Source organism: Pavona decussata, unplaced genomic scaffold (assembly GCF_977016875.1).
Source record: "Pavona decussata unplaced genomic scaffold, jaPavDecu1.1 SCAFFOLD_193, whole genome shotgun sequence".
NCBI lineage: Eukaryota > Metazoa > Cnidaria > Anthozoa > Scleractinia > Agariciidae > Pavona > Pavona decussata.
The window spans coordinates 923,789-939,901 of NW_028145602.1; the positions used below are offsets into that span (position 1 = coordinate 923,789).

General features: G+C 37.7%; 1 protein-coding gene across 1 annotated transcript; it reads left to right on the forward strand.

Annotated features, from left to right (window-relative positions):
• Positions 1-971: 971 nt before the first annotated feature.
• Positions 972-13,823, forward strand: LOC146461917 (uncharacterized). Its single transcript, XM_085086234.1, has 13 exons — positions 972-1,089; positions 2,586-2,772; positions 3,168-3,354; positions 4,592-4,652; positions 4,800-4,869; positions 5,050-5,108; positions 5,775-5,916; positions 6,530-6,659; positions 7,580-8,308; positions 10,903-10,929; positions 11,404-11,468; positions 12,336-12,636; positions 13,663-13,823. Exons 1-13 carry the CDS (start codon positions 1,024-1,026, stop codon positions 13,679-13,681), a joined length of 2,043 nt encoding a protein of 680 aa, XP_084942360.1. The 5' UTR covers positions 972-1,023; the 3' UTR covers positions 13,682-13,823.
• The last annotated feature ends 2,290 nt before the right edge of the window (positions 13,824-16,113 follow it).

Consider the following 16,113-nt stretch of genomic DNA (forward strand, 5'->3'; position numbering starts at 1 on the left):
ATCAAAATCATCCCTGCACGTGCAGGTCATTGTACTGCTAATTACAACCTATTGTTTTCTCCAGGCATGACTGATTTTGATGAATTTATTCATAAAAATCCCACGTAAACTTTCGGTCTTGTCTTTTAGCTTTATGCTTTGAACCGACAACGTTAGTTGAAATGACTGTATACAAGAACCTCAGAACATTACATGCAACCTACCCACCGATTACTACAGGTGACAGCTTCTTTTACACCCGTAACAGGCAGGTCCATGGTTCAAACCGTTAAATCGCCGGTAAATGTGCCTATCAATTAGAAACTTCAACGTTCTTCACGGGCAGGCCCATGGACATTTGAACTTTTAAAAATTGCCTTGTTCAAATTCCCGCTCCAGCGCCGAATATTGCACGATCGTATACTCCCGCTCCTCCCCCAAAACAAGTGTTCCAATTATTTGGGGGGTATACACTGTTTGGATTGTTGGAAACTGTTAAAAATTTAATTTCACCCTGTCCCCAACCCCCTTCGCCCCGGGATACATGCCTTCGCAAACACTTAGCACTCTAAGGGGTACGACGATAACACCCGTCACTTCTATGTGGAAGCCCCCCCCCCCCCCTTAACCCATCCCCCTCCCCGGGTATACTTTAATTAATTAATTTATTTATTTTATTGGCAAAGCTTGGGATCCAAGTGGATGCCTAGACTAACCGTCTTATCTACTGTTTGCCATTTTTTCCTGAACCAGTAGTTGCCCTATTTAAAAAGTTAAACGGAATAGAAGTTGTATTTTTCTTTCTTTTTTTTTTTTTTTTTTTTTTTTTCATTTTCTATTCCCATTTCCTAGTCACCTTTGTCTTTGCCTTACAAAAAAAATAAAGAAAAACAAGAAATAAAACTACGGAAATTAAATTAACGAAATGGGAAAATGGAATGGTGGAAATTGACAGCTGTCAAACCTCGGGCGATTCCCGCCTTCATCTCCACGCGTTGTAATCAACAAGCGTTGGAAGCAGGGGGAGTTTTGCAGTTTGGAGACATGTCGGCGGGCCAAACTGATAGGGAATTTCGTGCTGTGAGCATAACAGAGTCTTCTCGTAATTTGGTATGTTCATGTTTAAGGTATTTTTTAGGTCGGTCAGTTGATTTCGGTTTTGCTTGGAACTTGTTAACCACTTTTGGTGAGCGCCAAGCCTCGAAGCGTTGATCATTTCAGTTAAGCTTGAATTGATGTTTTTAAAACGAAAATCAAAAGAGCAAAGGACTTGTAATCAAGCTTAAAAAGACGAAGAACACTCCATGTTGATTGGTTTTCTTTAAACTGAAGATAAATTAAGTAAGCAAAGCGTTTTTGAATATCACTTATTAGGCGTTCACTGGAAACTGGTATTCTTGTGAAAAATTCAAACATTCGATCATATCAGCTCCAAATTCCGGATTCTTGTCTCCTCGTCATGAAAATTTTGATCGCTTTTTGAACAACAGCAAAAGAATACTGATAATTTTGTTATTGCAACGCCTCGAATTTCGATTTGGGTCTATCCACCTAAGGTGCAAGATTTTCGTTTTACATCCGCCATCTCTTACGTTTTTCTTTTCTTTCCATATATTATCAGTATTTCTAGCCGGGAGGTCCGAAAAAAAATCCACTTAACCTCTGTTCAAAGGGGCTAATACTAATGAGCTGAGTCACAAAAAAATTTGGTCAACCTTTTATCAAATCAGAAGCGTATTTAATTCAATACTCCATTCAATGTCCGTTGAAATAAGGACCTTTGTACTCCAAAATAGGCTAACTTGTTTCTTCGTTTTATGAAATGTCTGAATTTTTTTCAGTTCAAGACAGCAGCCCTTGACCCGTCTCCTATTTGGGACGGTTCTGCCTCCAAGACAGAAAGACTTTCAGCCTTAAATTTATTTCACTGAAAATATCTTTAATAAGCATTTTTTATCAAATCCAAATAATGCACTGACCAATTCTAAACTTCTACACCCCCGTCATCGCCCCCCCTCCCCCTCCACCCGCCCTACCCTGGCATTTGAACTTTTGAAAATTGACCTGTTCAAATTTCTGACCTGCAAGACCAAACACCATTCAAAATACCCTACCCCAGCACCAAATTGGACAATCAAATGCCCCTACCAAAAAACAAACGTTCCAATTATCGGTATACACTACATTTAAATTATCCAATTTTTTATACATACCATTGAAAACACTACAAAGTGTTTGGAGGCCTCTTGAACTCATCCGTAGATCAGTAACCACACATGTTCCGCTGGACAAGAAGAAAGGTGTTAACTGGAATTTTTTTCTAAAAAAGGTCAAACTGCCCACCCCAACCAGGTAAAGTTCAAATCCCCCACCTTGTGGATGGTCTTTCACGTCAAGGTGGTCAAATGCCCAGCTGGTTAGCATGTTCTTTGAACTAGTATTTAGTTTAAATAAGAACTGCATAATATCGTTGGCAGAGTCTTTCCAAACTTATCAAGGAAGAATCAAAGTGATTCTGCTACCAAGGTAACTACATACAGGCCAGAGAGGAGAATTGAAATCTTGATATCAGGTTTGAATGTTGTTTTCTTTTGTTCTTTTGACAGCATCATAACTTCTTAAGCTCACCCGTACCCTTTGAGTGTCCTGATACAATTCTGTCGCCTCCACTGTCATCATCAACCTCACACACAGTGCGACTGGAACCTGACAACAGAGTGTTTACACCCATCCCTTGCCAGCCCAGGGTATCGACTCCATATCCTGTTATTGATTCTGTCACTTCAGCTAAAGGTATCTTTACAGACTTGAAGACCAAGTTGTGCTAACCCATTTTACATCAAGTATGAATCATTTGGGACAAAAGCTAAACCAACGATATTATTTCCATCGACAGAATACTTTTCAATTGAGGGTCAAATTTCAATGTATTTTCATGTTTGCTTTGATTTTCCTTTACTACACACTGTCAAATATAGTTAAAAAGACTTACATCGCTTTGTTAACCAAATATATTAAAAGTAAAACCAAATATACCATTTAAGTAAAAAATTCAGGGCAAAAGAACTGGAAGAACTTTTTAGAAAATATTTATTAATTCTCAATAACAAAATTGATTTTGAATCTTTTTCTAACCAAAGTTTTATTATTTTTCTGTGTGTTGTTTATTTCTATGCATAACCCTGCAGATTGGCCTGGACTATCCCCAGAAAACAGACTTTTTCCTTCATCTTGGGGATTTGAGCCAATACTTCATATTGGCCAGCAGTTCCAAGGTGGAGTGTTGCCAATGGCAGCAAGTAACTCACAGACTGTTCATCATTATTCATTCCCACAAGCTTGGCATCATGCTGTTACATCACCACAGAACTTCAGGTAGAAGTAATAATTCTCCATGTATTAATTATAATATACTAACTTTTATAAGTCTTGCTAACTTTTATTATAAAGTTACACAAACTTTTGGCTCAGCAGAATATGGTTAAGGGTATCAAGCTCCGGATGCTACACTCCCACCTCAATTTCACCAATATATGGTAACCTATTCACAACAAATGATACAGTGTATGAATCTCCAAGTTTTATTCTGACTAGAAATTAGCTTACAAGAGTCCATTGGCCTTCCTTTCATTCGCGCATTGGAGAAGACCAAGCTGTGCTCATGGAAAGAGGGCCAAGATGTCTGAGACACAACTGTAGATTTGACAATACTGACTTGCTCCAAATTAATTTTAATGTACTACTGATTAAATTTATGTAGTGAAAGTACTTCAGGTGACTGCAGTAAAATAAGTACAAATTCATTTGCAAATGATCATATTTGAAAAGGCCTTCAAAAGTGAAACCTCTGTCAAATAGGAGTATAGGCTGTCTTGGTACTTGGTACAATTTTTACTCTGTTCCATGCATGATGGCATTGCACCAGTGTGTTTTTCAATGTGGTATTATCCACAATGCCACGCTCTCAAATAAACCCTGCACATTAACATCTCTGTAGTTTGTCCCCAAATTACCCATGGATCAGTATTTGAAACATAAATAGCAATTCCTTGCTGGTTAGAATTTGTCAGGATGGTATAGAAAGGTTTACTTGAGGATCTACCCTTGAAATTGCATGCCAAACTCAAAAGTTTTTTTTTTAATTTCAGCAGCTATGTACAAAAGCCTGTGTCTAGTGTTGTATTTAGTGTGAATTGTACAAATTATGCAGTAGAGTGAGTTTCTGAATTTGTAACTGTGCACTTCTCAAAAGGCAGGTCCAGTGAGTTTATATTTACAGTAATTATAGAGATGGCTCAATAGGGTTTTGTCCCCTACCCACTGAAGACAGAATGCCAGATTTAAAGAAAGGTTTTGATATTATTTTGTTGTGTTCCAGTGCACTTGTTTTACTCTCACAATGAAATATTCACCCATGCAAATGTACAAATGGGTTCTGGAAAATTGTTGGGATTTGTTTGGCGCAGAAAACTGTTGTACATATATAGTGCACAGGCCTAGAATCCCATGCATGGGGGTGGGAGATGTTAATAACACCCCTTGTAATTTCATGCAAAGGCAAGATGATTTCTGTGACTGATGACTTTGTGGTTACATGTTGTTTTTGTTGTAGTGGTCATGGTTTTCACAGCAATGACTTTTGGTATCCAGGAGATTCTTCACTTGTAGAAGGGGTAATGATTGTATATGCCACATATTTATGATTGTTATATTGTTTTTGTGAGGTTTTGCATGCCAATTTTACACAATTATACTTGTCTAACAATTCAGTCAGTTACTTGAAGAATGGATATTTATTACTTTTTCATTTAATATGATAGTTTGGAAGTGTTGATGAAAGAGGCAATATTATTGAACAAGATTCCAAAGTAACATCAAGTACAGAATTAGGTGAGAGTAAAAATTATCCCTTACTTATGGAATGCCAACATGAGGATCTAATAAATTGTATGTCTGCATGAACCTGAAGTTGATATGAGCCCAAAGTGTTGCAAGTGAACTTTTTAGTTTTTCAGGTTACAGGTACATAAATTTATTACCTAAAATTAATTTTGTTTTGCTTATTTTTAGAGTCGCCATGGAAACCCGAGTTGGGACTTCCTCCTGTTGCTGAATTGTTGAATTCATCAGTAAGAGAACAATGTCTGATTATTTCTACCTGCATGACATTAAAGTAGTGAAGGCCCAGAGTTTAAGGTTGGAGATCAAATAAAGCAGGAATCACCATTCAGAAGTTGAATACAGAATTTCAAGTTGCATGGTGCTTATCCTGGATTGTGCAGTTCCAGAAAATATCCATACTCTTCCTCACCCCATCCGGTCCCCTACTGAAGGGTTTTAGTTTTGCACACCATTTCCCCCAGGAAATTCCAGTTTAGCTTCATACTTTGCTTCTAAAATTTTGGCTTTTAAGACTCCCCCCCTCCCCATAGGAGTTTCTGATGACCTTCTATGGGGTGGGTATGGATTTTTTTCTGAAGCTGAACAAAATTTAGCATACTCGTGCTTCAAACAGCCAGGTGAACAATATTGTTGTGAGAGAAGTTGCATTGTAGCATGCCTTGTTTGAGGAAAAAGCTTCACTTCTTGGTTAATTGAACCCTTGCCCTTCCAAATACACAACAACTAATTAAGGCATAACTACAAACCCTCTACCCTCCAAAGATCAGGAGGCTTCATATAATTAATAGTATAATAACCTTTTAGTATTTACAAAACATGGCAAAACATTTTACAGTTTCTCCTGAAAATTATAATTAGATTTATGGAAAGTCATGAAAACTCTTCATTTTTAGAATGGAAATATAAAGTTGGAAAAGATAAGTCCAGTGGAGATAACTTTAGCAGATGAGACGTATCAGCTTAGTACCATGCCATCCAGTGCATTGTGTGTTAAGCCAAAACAATCCATTGGAAGTTCTACTCTCAGTGGTAAAGGTAGTGATCTCATCATTTTGCACTTTTATGCAGTGTCATAAACTACTAACAGTACTAGTATTATATAAACTGGAATAGATCATACTCTGGACATAGTTTGGACAAAGAAAAAAAATGATTAAGTTGCAGTCAGAAGTAGACATACGTCTAAAAAAGCTTTGACCTTGAAACCTTGAGGGACAATGTTTATGAAACTTGTCCAAACCTTTCGTTAGCGTTGACTTCATAAAAACAAAAATAATAAGCCAAACAGCTATCAGCAGTGGAAGAACAGTTTGGAATACAGTTTTTTTGGCAGCTCCAAGTTTGAGTTCAATGAAGAGGTGTTTGTGGCATCTACTCCTCTTAGAGAGAGATCAGGCCTAAGTAAGTCAGTCAATCAGTTTGTTGGTCAGTCAATCATCGCATCTGTCAATCAGTCTGTCTGTCGATGATCCCTAACAAGGGATCGGCCATGCACAGGTAGTTAAGGCTGTTTCCATACATGTAGGGCCCCTAGTGCATGTACAGTACTGTTTGCAGCATCTTGATTCACAGTCAGTCAGTCCATCTTTGTACCCTTTGTTTGCTATATCAAACATGATTCATATTTATTAAGTTTTTTTTTCACCAGATGTGAGGACTCAGACACCGTGGAAACTAAAGAAGTTTAAATCAACTCCAATAGTTCAAAGTCAAAACAATCAAAAAGAAAAGCCACGGAAAACAGTGAATCCACATGTTTACTCAAAGCAGAAGAAAGTGTAAGTGAGTTTATAGTCATTCATAACATCATGGTGGCTTTTTTGCTTTCAAGGCACCTGATGACTTATGGAGAAAAAATTAAGGAATTTGTAGAAATGCATTCTCCCCTGTATAAGATTTATGAGTTTGTAACTAACTACAACAGAGGCTGTGGTTGTGGCCTGGGGAAGGAGGGAGGTATTCCTCAAAATTTTGGTAGGGGTGTGGTCCACACCCCCTTGAATAACTTGACTGTCCATTTTCAGACCTGATTTCAAAATCGAAACCCATTTTCAGACCAGACCACACTGGCTGAAAAACCATAGTTATGTCCACTGGCCCATGCACACCTAAAGCTTATGCAGAGGATTAAGCTTTGGGAGGAGGTGAGGGGGGTCTGGGAGATAGAAATTGGGTCCAAGATTTTGTTATATTTATAAGTCCAAAATTGGGTACAGTTTTTGTTTGTGGTTGAATTAAAATAGAGTATAATATGATTGGGTTTGATCTCTTCATCTTCAAACTAAAAAGAGAGAAACAAAAATTAAGTAAAGTTACATGAAATTCAGGTCTGAAAACTGGTATCAATTTTGGAAGCCTGCAGAGATACGACTCCTCCAGTACATAAGCCTAAATACTTTATTTCATAATTTTTCTGTTACAGTTTAAGTCGACTCTAAAATAACAAGCTTTACTATTTGCAAGTGCTACTTAAAGTTATTCATTCTGAACACATTTCATCACCCTCATGTATGTGAAGTTGCCTTAAAGCATCATTTTTTAGAGTTTTTCTGCCAAGACTGTCATTATTTAAAGTTATCCACCCTGAACACATTACATCACTGTCATGTAATGTGAAGTTGCCTTAAAGAGTTGTTCTGCCAAGACATGGACACTTATACTGTCATTATTAACTGCAATGGTTTTCATCGATTTGTAGGCAAAGAGAAAGAGAAAAAGCTATTAGAGACAAACTAAAGTATCTAAGCACAATTCTTCCATTGGCTCACTTAAGAAACAACCGGCCATCAAGGAAGGAAATTCTTGAAACTGCAATTAGTCGCATCATGCAACTACAGGAAGATATTCGAGAGGCGTACCTCCAAAATGGGTTGAAGACAGAGGATTTAAAGGCTGCATTGCAAGGCAACATGGTGTTCAATTTGAGTACTAGCAGCTGTGTTCCTGACACTGATCGAGAAAATGGCGTACCCCTGATCTCAGGTGAAGATAATAGCCTTCCCAGCACTCCAGAGGTGACAGAAGGTGAAGATTTGCGCATTACCTCAGCATCACCCACCTCGGAATCCAGCAGCCAAGAATCCGAGGAATCAGAGATTGCTCTGCATAGTTCAAAACCCGAAAACACTATAAAACACGTGAAGAGACCAATGAATGCATTCATTTTGTTTAGCAAGAACCACCGCACATTTTTCAAGCATTTGTATCCTGGGAGAGATAATCGTAAGATTAGCATACTTCTTGCTGAAAAGTGGCGAAATATGAGACCAGAGGAAAAGGAGCCGTATAAAAGGGAAGCTAAAGAGTTGATGAGGCGAACTAAGGAATCCCATCCAGATTTCAAATACTGTGAGGGAATAAAGAAAACTGGCTTAGTGGCAGCCAATGTTGACAGCAGCAAGCAAACTGGTTTGGATCAAGGCTACAGGTAGGATTTTCTTAAAACCTGTACGACACAAGACACACACACTAACATTTTCATACAACTAAGGGACCGTTCATTTTTTATGAGCATGGGGGGGCTGGTGGGATTTGGGGGGGGGCCACGAGAAAAAAAATGGCACTAAAGGGGGGGGCCACGAGAAAAAAAATGGCACTAAAGGGGGGGGCTACCAAAAAAAATTGAGTGAAAGAGGGGGGGGGGGGGTCACCAGCAATACTTGGCTAGTAGGGGAAATTGAAAGTGGCTCAACACAGAAACAGATGAAGAAATTGAATATTATTTCAATTTCCTAACCACTTTTAATTTGTTTTACATACTGAGGTCGAAATCTGCATTTCATATTAACAACAACTGAGGAAATGAAGCATATCTGTTGGAAAAGCAATAATGAATATAAACTGTTTGTACAAGTTCAAATCAATATAAAAACGTAACAGTCTCACTATTGAATCATCCGTGGGGGAGTAGTTTTCTATTAAGTGGTTGTACTCAGAACTATATCAATAGATTGTTTAATGTTCTGTTTAATAGTACTCACTTTTATAAAGACTGTTGATTGGTAAATTATTTGAACCCAGGAGTATCAGTAGACTCAGTAGTATGCCTAGTGTGAACATCCAGATTAGTTTTTTCATAATAGAACTGTTGTTGGTGACTTCAGTTGACGGTAAATCTGAGCCGTAGGCCATCTTCAGAAAAGCTTGTAACTGTCATTTTTAATAGCAGTACTTTAATACCCAGGCGCGTAGGAGGGGGGTTCGAGGGGTTTGAACGAACCCCCTTTGAAGCCGGAAGAAATAGCACAATGAGGAGGTTGAACAACTACATGAGGTGTACCATGCGAGAGAGTAGAATGTCCGCCCTGGTTCTAAATGCATATCAAATATGATATGCCTGTCAATCTTGACGAGATAGTCAATTTGTTCGAAGGCCTACACCCGAGAATGATGCAGTTTACCAGCTTGGTGTATGACTATCAGCAGATCGAGTAGCTATCAGAACTTGGCAGGGCGCGGAATGTACATTGAACTTTCTTGTTTAAGTTGAAACAATTATGCAACAGAAATGATGTATATAGCTTAAAAAGCTGCTGTAAAACAAATTTGTGATTCGCCTAAAATGGGTCTAAAAATGCAGGAAATGAGGTTTCTGGGAACCTAGATTTTCAAAAATTTCCGGGGGAGCATGCCCCCGGACCCCCCTGGTAAGAGCGCCTCCAGCGCTCAGCAAGATTTGGGGCTCAACGAACACCCCTATCTAACCCTTACCTACGCGCCTGATATCTGTGTGTCCGCTGTTTTTTTCTGTTAAATATGACTCGTAATCGTTGATTGGTATGCTTCGATCCGTATTTTGTTAGTCAGATCTGTACGTGTATTAATTGTTTCTACTCGAAGGGGAGTTATTTCACGTTAACCATTTGCGTGATTAATTTTTCTAGTTCATTTGAGAATCTAAATGGAAATTTAGGGTTTGCCGTTGTCGTAAACGTGTTGCTATCTATAAAACGTTTTTTTAAACAAGAGAAATCTTTACCTAAGCAGAGAACGGTAACTTTTTAATAGTACTGTAAAGAAATCACAGTAACAATTACGTTTATCTTTGATATAAACAGTACATAAGCGTTTTGTTAAAGTTAGGAGTATGATTTGTTTCTGGTTGGGCGGGAGGGGGGGGGGGGGTCATCAGAAAAAATTGTTTCTGCTGGGGGGGGCCATGTGGAAAAAAATTGCATGCTAGGGGGGGGTCATACAGTTTCGTAGTGGTAAATAACCAAATCCCACCAGCCCCCCCATGCTCATAAAAAATGAACGGTCCCTAATATCTCACCCAAAATGTAGAACAAGTTACAGAAAAAGTGGCCTTGTGCAATATACTCCAACAAACACATCACTTGCATTTCTCACATGCATAATTGTCACAATTAGTGCAAAAAATTAAAACCGAGTTCTTCTTTCTTAATGCTTACCTGCAGTAAAGCTTTCATGGTATTCTAAATAATAATAAAATAATATAGTCACTAGACACCCCCTCCACCGATGACAATGAGCTTTGACAAAAAATCCAAGGTGTTTACACATACTTTCTAAGTACTTACAGACACCTTAGTGATGCAAACATTGCACTCTTGTAAAATGCACATTAGCTTTCTCTATCCAGTTGTACAGAGGGGTATCAGCAACCATTGGTGAAACCCTTTTTGTCTGCAGCCTAGTTTTGCCACCCTTGAATACCAAAACTTGCAAATGTTGGTACCCTTTTGTATACCATGAAATAGCCCGTGAGCAAGCTCTATGAGAGTGAAAATTACACCCTTTCAGGTGGAGCCTTTCTGTATAGACCAATAGACCATTATATCAAGTACCCCCTTCCCCCCTCCCCCCCCCCCCCTAGAATCCATCTTTCAGGTGTCTTGTGTTTTATTTGGCTGTTTGAAGAAGCCATCAACAAGTTATCAAAAAGCTGTCACTATTAAATGAGACGTAATGTAAGTGGCAATAGTGCAGCCCATGGCACATATATAACATGAAGTAGTTTTTTTTATTTACTATTAATGTTTGCTTTGTAACTTTCCTCAGGATTGGTTCTCACACCTTAAGACAACGGTAAGCTGAAAATAAAAGCAGCTCATTCCATCTTTGGTGTTTTATTTATCTTTGGCAGTGATTTGTATTTTTAAAAAGAGATATCAAGTCAGTCATCTTCGTTGCCACTGGTGAGGCATAAAGGCTGCCAAAAAAAAACATGTATTTTCAAGGCTAAATAAAATAACACTTGTCTAAGTTAAAATACAAAATGTTTTTAGCTCAGGTTAAGAGCCATCCATGACTGTGCTTCACGTTATACCTACACTGAATATGTTTTGTACCTATTATACACAAAAGTATGTAACATTAACCCATTGAATTCTACTTTATTTCATCGTCATGTTAAAACACAGTAAATACATGAAATGCTAGGGCCAACAAAGTCTTTGCTCTTTTGTCCAAAAAAAAAAAGACTGAAAAACCCACTCATTTAAGCTTACCAATGTAACAACATTCTCTTCATCTGCACATTTCCTGTATTCTGTGCTTCAGATGTCCTTTATATACAAGTGGAAAACAATTGAAGCCTGCATCAAAGAAGAGAAAAAATCAACAAGGTAATTCATGGATAAAATTATCCCAAGACCATTAAGACTCTTGTTCAACTCATCAAGATTGCATCCTTATGATTTTCAGGGGTGGGCTCAGCTGTGAGCTACTCCATGCAGTCTCTATTTTACGTCTGCGGGAGAGGCTATCAGCCTATGGGCTCCACTCAGAAAATGAAACCTACCTCCAACTTACCCATGCAAATTATCTGAAACTTGCTTTTTACTGCTTTCTATACCCTTTATTTTTTGTGGCTGTAGGGGGGAGGTGTGGATGTTTTCAAGTCTCCTTGTCAAAGCTCTATTTTGTGACACAAAATTCAAAACATATTTATGCATGCTTTTGAAAGGCCTTTTCATGGACGTCAAGTTTTAGATTGACAGGTGACCCACAAGACTAGTGTCATCAATACACTAACTTTTGCAAACTTAATGGCTTACAATCATTTCCAGCACCTCCCTTCAGTTATTAATATTTGATGAATCATTCTACCATCAAGCAAAATGTCCAAAAAATTGGTAGACAAGTTATGGTTATTTTTCAACTTAAAAGGTTACCATAGCAACAATTTAACCTATTAAAAGAGCCCTTATTTTAGCTTCGGGTGAATGTAACTCAAAAAGGAGCTTGCTGACCTAATTTTAACTATCAAATAATGTAATCATCGTTTCAACATGCAACGTTTTGAATGTTTTTGAAAAATGTAGGAAGGCGTTCAGAGCCCCTTAAATTTTCAAAAATTTAAGGGGACTTGTTTCAATTAAGGTGTTGTCTCTAGAACCACAGTACCATACTAAGTTAACCCCAGAAGATGCAGCATTAAGGTTATTAAAATGTGAAGGAGAATATGCAAATTTTTTTTTGTTTATACACAGATGATAAACCAAAGATCCAAACAAACAATCTGCCAGGAAAGGCACGTGAAATACTACCTGCAACCGCATTTGAAGCCAAGCTGTCCATCCAGAAGGTTGTGACCCCCAATGCTCAGCTGGACAGTAACCACAACCTTGTAAAGCAAACCTTACAGGCATCTGACATTCGCAGTGATCCATCTGTTAAGGGTTCCATGGAGTGGAATCCTAACGCACACGATGAGTGGGTTCAGTGCGAGAATTGTAAAAACTGGCATATGTTACCTGATGACGTTACCTCCGCGTCTCTGCCTGACAAATGGTGAGGGAAATACTCAATAAATTTATGCCATCTAAATTTCTGTCAGGACTGCACTGAAGATTACCCTGGACACAGGAAAACCTTGAGTTCAGATGCCATATGCCTCATGCACCAAACGTTATGGTATTAACCAATTGGTACAACAGAAGAGCTTACCTTAAAATTTAACTTTGGGGCAACTTTGATTCATATGCCATGATATTAATTGAAGGGGTGCCTGAAAAAAAGGCCTAAGTGACTTCTGATAAACTGCTAGATTCTCCTTCCAAATTTTCTTGTTTTTGCTTTTGAAATTAAAGGAGAATTTGACCTTACATCAAAAGTCACTTAGGGCCTTCTTCCGCGCACCCCTTCAATCCTCCAAGTGTGCTGAACTGAATGCATTAGTTACCATAAAGCATTTTTGATAAAACAAGGCTTGTGGTTGTCTTAGGGCTCAGCTCATGCAAAATATTCATTGAATTTGGTTTGAAAGTTTTTCAGCAGTCACGCCAAAATTATTGAACTCAGTGAATTAATTATAAATCTACCACATGAATAAACTTTTTGCATCAGTCACACTTTGTCATGTAGATGGTATTGGTGTCTGAACTGGACCTTAATGAAGTGTTCCAAAATATAAGCTTGAATAAGATACATTTCATAGTACAAATTTTATGATCTATTTTGTTCGGTATCTACGGAGGCCAATAGCCCCCGCCACCCACCATCTCAATCTATTAAGTTCTCTTAAAATCAATTTTTGGCACACATAACACCATCTGATTACACTCCAGCATTGGTAAATTTGCAAATGAGGGCCTTGGAGTAATGGTTTCTTGGCTCAGATAAGTGCCTCAATTTTGTTTGCTTTATTTTATTGGAGGCTTTTTGCAGAGTGACGAACAATATTTGTGAGCAAAAGTGGTTTGGATGATCAGCCAAATAATTGAATTGGTATCTCAGTGATGAGAAGTAGTCACTGTGGTGGCATTGATTTTCAGGAATTTCTTTAACTGACGTTTTCACCCTTTCTTTCATCTTTAGGTATTGCTGTGAACACTGATCACCTGGTGTGAGTTAGTAAATGGGATGGAGCAGTTTTGTTTGACGTTTGAACTGTCCTTCTTGAAGAGTCTGGTGGCTCGACAGGAAATCTTTGCAAACTAACCCTAACAATAAATTGGGGACTACTGGCTTAAGACTGGTTTCCTAATTGTACTTAATTTTGTTGTTTTAATTCAATGGTCCAAGGTGAATCACAGTATGATTTGTGTATTTTTTAAGGCAATCCATAAAAATTGAAATTACCTCATTTTAGAGAAATTGGACCATCATGAGCTGCCGGTCTGCCCAGTGAGCTAATAATTCTGGCCACCAAATTCCAGGCTGTAACTTGGACATGCATAAGACTCATTCTAAGCCATTCAAGGCCTAGTATGAGGGTCGTACAGGGGGGGGGGGGGGTCTCTTGCACGGTTCACAAACAGAAAAAATAGCAAATCACGGATCTAAGAAATGAAAATTTTGTTTTCAAGCTCTTCACGGGTCACGCAAAACCTTCCAGTCACGGATTACGAACAATAATTTATTACATTCACGTTTCACGGGAAACAAAATCAGCTAATCACGCATCACGAAAATACCCCTGTACGACCCTCTAGTAGTTGTCAAAATATTATGCCACACAACATACATAAACAACATTGTGTTGTTCCAGAAAATAACCATTAGCCCTCTCATGGTGGAGTCACCACCCAGCTCCTCCATATATACCAGTTTGACTTCATACAGGGACTTTCCTGTGATAAATTTGGTTTTAATGACAGCCTGTCCCTCTAAGAATTTCCAATGACCTTCTTTGGCAGGGGAAGGACCTATAGATATTTTCTGGGACCATGCAAGGCGGATTTCATACTGTTTCTCAATTTAACAGTAGCCTTTAAAAGAGCTAGTCTGTGGTGAAAGGGGTAAGAGAATCCAGTCTCAACTGCCAAGGCAAACATGAAAACGAAAACAGTCAACATTTGCTGGTAGCATTATACTGCGTTTCCCTGCAAAATGTTGTGTGGGATTCACAATGAAACTTCAGCTGTCTATTATAGTATATTTTTAGTACTGAGATTTCAAGATTAATAGCTTTCACTATGTGCCCCTTTTAACTCAACTTGAAAAATTAATATTACAGATGTGTTTATGCTGGACATGGTTTAAACTTGCAATGCTTTACGTCACTTTGAAACATTTAGTCGGATACTATGGGAAATATACTTTAGTGTAAAATGTCTTGGTTGTGTTACTGTTTATGTCAGTAAGTTTCAAGAAACTTTGATATTTAATTACTTGATAGTGACATCTTAACAGTAATGTCTTTATGCTGACTTGAGATTAAATTTTACAACATCTACTTTCTAGTTCAATATTATTGTAATTTCTAAAAGTAGTAATGTAGAGATAGCAAGTTGTGTTTTTGAAATAAAGTATTAAAAACCATCAAAATAATGCCTCTTGTTGCGAATAACGAGGGGTTGGGATGAACTTACATGTGTACATAATTATACAGTTGACTGAAAGGAGAGAGGCCAGGGATTTTCTGTGGCAATTGTGACTATGGAAAGTAGTCTTGGTGGTCAAGTGAAACATTGAGAAAACCTGTGAGTCCAGGAAACAAATTGACCAGAGTATGTAGTTTTCATTCTCTGCCGGCCTCTCCCAAAATAAGCAATAACCTTGCTGACTGCACCTTTTAAACAAGACAAACTGAAACCGTGAATTACATTTAAATTTAGTTGGCAGAAGGTTCCTTTCCTTAATTTTTCAGAGTTAAATTACAAGTCAAGTTAATTAAATTATTTGCATTTTCTTGATGCCAATGGCTGATTAAGTTGATTCAGGCTGCACCTGAGTTCATCAACTATCATGCAATAAATTTCTTGAGATCATATTAAGCTAATACTGTTTTACAGCACCTCACCATCAAAAGTAAATTCTGATTTAGCATAGCTTTTAATATTTTGATTTAGTAGAGTTAGAGTTCGGTGTGACACTTTTCTCATTTCAGTATATTTTGTAGTACTTGATATTAGTATTTAAGTAATTAATATTTTTCTTACAGTGCCCTACTGGAAACCACCTTGTGTGATATAGACCATCTGTATAAAGAACTCTCTTATTATTATTATTTGTTATTGTTATTATTATAATTATTATTTATTATTATTATTATTATTATTATTATTATTATTATTATTATTATGCGCAGCACTGTGAATGCGTATAAAATAAGCCACATTAAGGACTTAAAGCGTAACTTATTATTATTTTTATTGATTTTCTTTTTCCTGACTGAAAAAAAAAAGAAAAATAATAATCATAATCATAATAATAACAATGGTTCTAAATAAGCCTCCTATCTTATTTAAAACTCCCTGTTCTAATAATCCTCTCCCTTCCTGCTCTCCTCTTGAGGCCTGAAAATAAACAAGCCCCCATGGGTTT